Genomic DNA, 6444 nt, shown 5'->3' with positions numbered 1-6444 from the left:
TTCTCTTGAGCTTCCACTCATGGACAGATGTCCTGACATTTTTCTATAGAATTTTCTGATATAATCAGAATTAGAATTTGCTGGTATAGTTCAGAATTAATTGTTTTATTAATGATGGCGAGCTATACTGGCCCAGATACAGCAAAATAGACAGAAATCATGATATTTCCATCACACTGTTTCACACTTGGTATGAGGTTTATATGCTGTAATGCAGTGTTTTTCTTTCTCCAAACACAACACTTCTCATTTAAAAATAAAAAAGCTATTTTTTGGTCTCGTCCATCCACAAAACATTATTCCAAAAGTGTTCTGGCTTATCCAGGTGATTTTTAGCAAACTACACGTGGGCAGTAATGTTCTTTGTGGAGAGCAGTGACTTTGTTCTTGCAATCTTGCCATGCACAGCATTGTTGTTTAGTGTCCTCCAGATGTGAGAGGGGCCTTTAGTTGCTTTGAGGTTACCTTGGGTTCCTTTGTGACCTTCACAGACTATTAGGCTATGTGCCCATGTAGCAGATTTGATGCAGAGCTTTTTTGCCTCTCTCTGGCAGAAAAAAACGCATGCAGATTTACATGCATTTTTTCTGCCAGAGAGAAGCATTTTTTCAGCGTTTTTACATGCGTTTTTTCAAGCAGTTTTCCAAGCGATTTTGAGCAAGTGCTTGACAAGTTGGTCACACAATATAAATCCATGCAACCGGCATGGATTTTTATAGTGTGACCAAGTAATAGTTAAAAAAAAGAATAAGAATGGTAAAAAATAAAAAAAAAGATTATACTCACCTTCCGGTGTCTTCCCAGTGTCATCTCTGCTGCGTCCGGTCTCTTGCAATGCTCGCAGTGGTGTGAAGGACCTGCGGTGACGTCATTGAGTCATGTGATGGGTCACATGACTCAGTGACGTCATGGCAGGTCCTTCACAACAGCGTGAGCATTGCAAGAGATAGGACAGCGTGGACAAAACACCAGGAGGACATCGGAATGTGAGTATAAACTTTATTCTTTATTTTAAATTCTTTTTTTTACAGATTCTATGGTGCCCAGGTCTGGAGGAGAGTCTCCTCTCCTCCAGACTTGGGTACCAGCCACACATTAGAACGTGCCAATTACGCAAGTACAGATGCAGTCTTGCAAAATTGGCACTTTCTAATGCAAGTCAATGGCAGCGATTACGCTGCGTGTCCGCAAAATTAATGCTGCGTATTTTTGAGCGCAGCATAAACAGTGCGGAAAAATATGCAGCATGGGCATTGAAAATGCGTAATTGCATTGGAGACCATGGGCGAAGGTTTACCAAGCGTTTCCCAAGCGTTTACGCTGCGGAAATTCCGCAGCGTAAACGCTTGAAAAACGCATCGTGGGCACACAGCCTTACACGCCTTGCTTATGAAGTGATCTTATTTGGTTGACCACTCTTAGAGATGATTAATAATGGTCTTGAATTTCCTCCTTTCATACACAATCTGCATGACTGTGGATTGGTGGAGTCCAAACTCTTTAGAGATGATTGTGTAATCTTTTCAGCCTGATGAGCATCAACAATTCTTCTTATGAGGACCTCAGAAATGTCCTTTGTTCGTTCCATGATACTCTTCAACAAATGTTTTATGAAGATCAGACTTTAATAGATTTCTGTTTGTTAAATAAAACATGCCGCCCACTCACATCTGATGGTCATCCCATTGATTGAAAACACCAGACTCTAATTTAATCCTTAAATTATCTTCTAATCTTAAAGATTCACTTACTTTTGCTACTCACAGGCGTGTGATATTTGACCAATTTCCTCATTTAAAAAACAAAAAATACTAGTATGTTTCACTTATTTTTTATTTGATTATCTTTATCTAATTTTAGGACTTGTGGGAAAATCTGATGTTGTTTTAAATCAAATTTATGCAGAAATATGGAAAATTCTGAAGCATTCAAAAACTTTCAAACATGGCTATACTGCAATACTCCAGTATTATAGAACAAGTGATCAAATGGTCATAGATTCAAATCTCCAAAGAGGACTAAAAAATACAGTAAAAATTAAAACAAAAATGTAAAAATCTGAAAGTTTAAATTACCACCTTTTCACAATTAAAAATAAAGAAATGTTAAAAATAAAAAAAGAAACATATTCGATATTGTCTTGACGATAATAAAGTCACAACGATATTATTTAACCGATGAGTTAAATTAAGAATAAAAGAAAAATCAAAGCAGAAACTGCGTTGTTTTGGTCACTGCACATTCCATAAAACCTGAAATAAAAAGTAATAGAGATGTCCTATGTATCCCAAAACAGTTTAAAAATAACAGCTCAGCTTGCAAAAAACAAGCCCTCACAAAGGTCCATTAATGGATAAGAGTTATGGATCTAAGAAAATGGCAACACATATTATATTTTTTTACATAGTTCTGAAATTTTTTAGCCACTAAAAAATGAAAAAAAAAGTGTAAGTTTGGTTTTGCCCAAAGGAAAATAATTTTTACCCAAATAATAATGTTGTCAGGTCATTGTTATCACACAATGAGCACAGTGAGAACAAAGCACGAAAAACAAATTAGAATATTGTATGTCATTCAAAACTACGACTTGTCCTGCAAAAAAAAAAAAAAAAACGCATTTGAGTATGTCGATAGAAAATGTCAAAATTTATGGCACAAGGAAAAAAAATGAAAGCGCGAAAACAAAAAAAATGCTGTCGGGAATGGGTTAAACAGATGCTTGTCCTGTGGTCACACATAGTCAAAATACTATTTCCAATATGTTGTCCGAGTGAAGTACCTACTACATGCTGAGTGAGGCACTTGGGGCAGTAGCCGGAGGAATCTGTGTGCCTCCCTGACTACTGTACTTCTCTGACATTCCGCTGTACCCGCCTGCTCTCACAATCCCCTATGTAAAACAGAGCACTAACTGTGGAAATATGCAGTTGTATCAATTATTTTAGGCATAATTGTATATTGCTGCTTCTCTGGCACTAGAGGTGATTTATTATTGTCACAGTGAAGACTATGATAGACTTGTGTTTTCTGTAAACTTTTCATTACATAGTAGTAAGTAGTAAGACATGGAGTCAGAAATCAGAACTCAAACATGGTGGTGATGGTGCTTTTGTCAGCAGGCCAAAAACCTAAAAATGATATAGAACCTACTATGCAGGCAGGTTTCCACATAGCAAACTATTCTACTGTATATTGAAGCCATCTCAGCAAACTCTGTGTAATCTGCTTTTATCTACAATAAATTTCCCTTGCTGTGGCTGTAATATAGTATTTCAGTGTGGCAATTCAAATGAATGGAAGCATAAAAGCCATCTCACCACGACAAGGTGTACCCCAATCGGGAAGACCTATCCTCTAGTATTAAAACCTAACCATGTGTCAGATGATTTCAGTGTAGATGGGGACAGAGCAGGACTAGGGTCCGAGTGATCAGACACCTGGCCATGGGAAGCTTTGTTAATGAAATGCCTAGCTCAAGCCCAGTTTGTACAAAGTATAAGAAACTACAGCAAAACCAAAGAAATGAGCCGCAGCACAAGTTGGTGTACATGCAACGTGTAAGAGCATGTCCACACTCTGACCATTTAACAGACAAAACCTAAGCTACAAACAAAATGAGCATATATCCTGCTGTAAGTAAATAGTAATAGTGCATATAAATAACACAGGATACTTAGTAAACACTGTTTATGATAAAAAAAAAAGCGTAAAAGCCATCCCACCGCGATAAGGTGCACCCAAATTGGGATGGTCCTAACCTCTAGTATTAAAACCTCAACTGGTCAGACACCTGACTGTGGGAAGTTATATAAATGAAATGCCTACCTCAAAAAAGGGGGTCAACTCCCCTGTTTGTACAAAGTACTCCTGGAAATACAACAGACATTTCTCCGAGTGTTTTGCACGGACACACAGTCAGTGAAAAAACACGGGCATGTGAATATCATCATAGATTATGAGTACATGTATCTGTGAAAAAAGTATACAAGTACATGCAACATGAACATCTGAATGAGGTCTAAGGCTGAGTTCACACGACCGTATTTTTGGTCCGTGTGCTGTCCTTAAAAAATGGACAGCACTCAGATGTTATTCGATGGGGCAGTGCAGATGAGTGATTTTTTTTCATGATACAAATCTGCTTGTGAAAAAAATTAGAGCATGCACTAGTTTCTTCAGTGTGTCGGATGAGACGCGCCCATTCAAGTCTAAGGCTATGTGCCCACGATGCAGAAATGAAGCAGAAAATTTCTGCAGCATTTCTGCATCTCCCTGGCAGAAAAAACGCATGCAGATTATGCATGCGTTTTTCCTGCAGAATACATGCAGATCCACATGCGTTTCCGCATGCAGATTGACAAGCGCTTTCCAGGCGATAGCATCACTTGGAAAGTGCTTGACAACTAGGTCACACTATATAAATCCATGCAAACAGCATGGATTTATACAGTGTGAACCGTAAAAATTAAAACAAATAAAGCTATACTCACCCCCGATGCCCCGGCGTGTGCTGCAGCGCTGCTTCCTGTCTGGTTCCTGGATGCCGGCATATCGCGAGACACAGCGGTGAAGGGCCTGCGGTCACATGACTGTGACGTCACCGCAGGTCCTCAAGCGATGCCGGCATTCAGAGAGAAGACGCCGGACAGGTGAGTATAAACTTTATTTGTTATTTTATTCTTTTTTTACAGGTACAATGGTACCCAGGTCTGGATGAGAGTCTCCTCTCCTCCAGAACTGGGTACCATCCGCACATAGAGACGCATAGAAGCCGCTTGTACAAATGTACAGTCGCGGTTTCTATGCGTCTCAATGCAAGTCAATGGCGGGAGTTCCGCTGCGCTTCCGCAAAATTAAATGACATGCTGCGGATTTTTGTACGCAGCATAAACGCTGCGGAAAAATCCGCAGCATGTGCATAGAACATGCGGAATCCCCTTGGGGACCATGGGGTGCGGATTACCTAGCGTTTCACAAGCGTTTATGCTGCGGAAATTCCGCAGCATAAACGCTTGAAAAACGCTACGTGGGCACTCAGCCTAAGGGTGGGCAAAAAAAATCAGGTGCCATTTGGAGCCACAGCATAGCATCCAATTATTATAGATTGCAATTCTTTAACATAGGAAACTATACATAGTTTTGTACATTTTTTAATAACTGCTGCTGTATAAAAGCGGATTGCACACTGATGACAGAACAAAATCGTCCATGATTTCTGGATGAACCTTGGGCGATTTTCTTTATACACTTGTGCGGCTAAGTAAGTGCACTGAACCTTCTTGGTGCATTTCAGCGTATTATTACTTGGACATTGCACTAGACCCCTTTGTGACTGAGAAGCCAATGTGAAGTAGTGTCGGATGCAAACTTTGGAGGCAGAGACTGAAGGAGGAGAAATCCACAGCACAGCAATAGCCAGGATCAGATTACATTCTGCTTCTTTCCCTACAAATCCCTTTCTTGCCCCATGAACTTGTGTAAAATATGCTAGATCTATGAATAATGAATATCTAGCCTTCGGAACATTGCGGTGACTCTGAACTTCAGAGTATTTGCTAACAAATGTATACAAAAGACAATATTTGTGGAAGGGGCTGAGTACAGGAGAGTTCTAGCTTTAAACTAATCTAAAATTGATGTTAATTGGAATGAGTGTAGATATCTTTTAGGATGAGCCACAAAGCTGGAAGTTTCCTTCTGCATTGGGCACTAGATCCTTTGTGGCATAAAAGACACTTTCCTAAAATGTGAGACAGTGTGACATGCAAAACTAAGAAGGCAGAGAGTGGAGGAGGAGGAGGAGGAGGCATAGCTGGGATCAGATTACATTCTTTCACTCCTATCCTGCCCTTTCCTGTAAGTTTTCTGGATCAGGACTGGAATGGGTTGTAGGATCTAAACAAGTTGCATGTTTCAGTGATTTGTGGGGCATTTTAGCTAGATGGAAGTTGTACTCCTAAAAGTTGTGCTTTGGGATCGTCTCTGTTAAATGGGAGGAAAATGGAGGAGGGCAGGCTGCAGGAGAGGGGGATAGAAGTGCACCCATCCTGCTGAAGAGGAGACAAAGCCAGGCTGTACTGAATGCAATAGCCACACAGTCTGGAGAGTCTTACAGAGTTTCTCATCCTCCCCCTTCTTCTCTCTTGCAAAGATGTCCTCCTCCATGGTGCTGTGGATGTACTACATGATGGGGCTTTGGCTTTTCGGTTACATTTCTGGATCCAGAGAGGTTCAGTTCAATGAGTCTTTTTACATGGATAGATGCAAGAAGACAACCACTTGTGAATCCCTCAAATATAACGTGTGCCTTGGATCTACTTTACCCTATACATTGACCTCCACAATCCTTGCAGAAGACTCCTTGTCTCAGGATGAAGTTCACGATAAACTTCTGCTTTGGTCTGGTAAGTACCACCATTTCCATTCATTATTATCGCCATTATT

At 40.1% G+C, this 6444-nt stretch overlaps 1 protein-coding gene across 1 annotated transcript in view; it reads left to right on the top strand.

Moving 5' to 3' along the window:
- Positions 1-5820: 5820 nt before the first annotated feature.
- SMO (smoothened, frizzled class receptor) overlaps positions 5821-6444 on the top strand; it is a 64562-nt gene continuing 63938 nt past the window's right edge. The window contains exon 1 of the mRNA XM_073652527.1: positions 5821-6404. Within this exon, the coding sequence (XP_073508628.1) occupies positions 6152-6404 (253 nt within the window). The 5' untranslated portion in view covers positions 5821-6151. The remainder of the gene's footprint in view (positions 6405-6444) is intronic.

Source organism: Phyllobates terribilis, unplaced genomic scaffold (genome assembly GCF_046119375.1).
Source record: "Phyllobates terribilis strain yellow unplaced genomic scaffold, ASM4611937v1 Scaffold_11__3_contigs__length_659146591, whole genome shotgun sequence".
NCBI lineage: Eukaryota > Metazoa > Chordata > Amphibia > Anura > Dendrobatidae > Phyllobates > Phyllobates terribilis.
The sequence above is the reverse complement of the archived record's forward strand: the minus strand, read 5'-3'. Positions and strand labels throughout refer to the sequence as shown.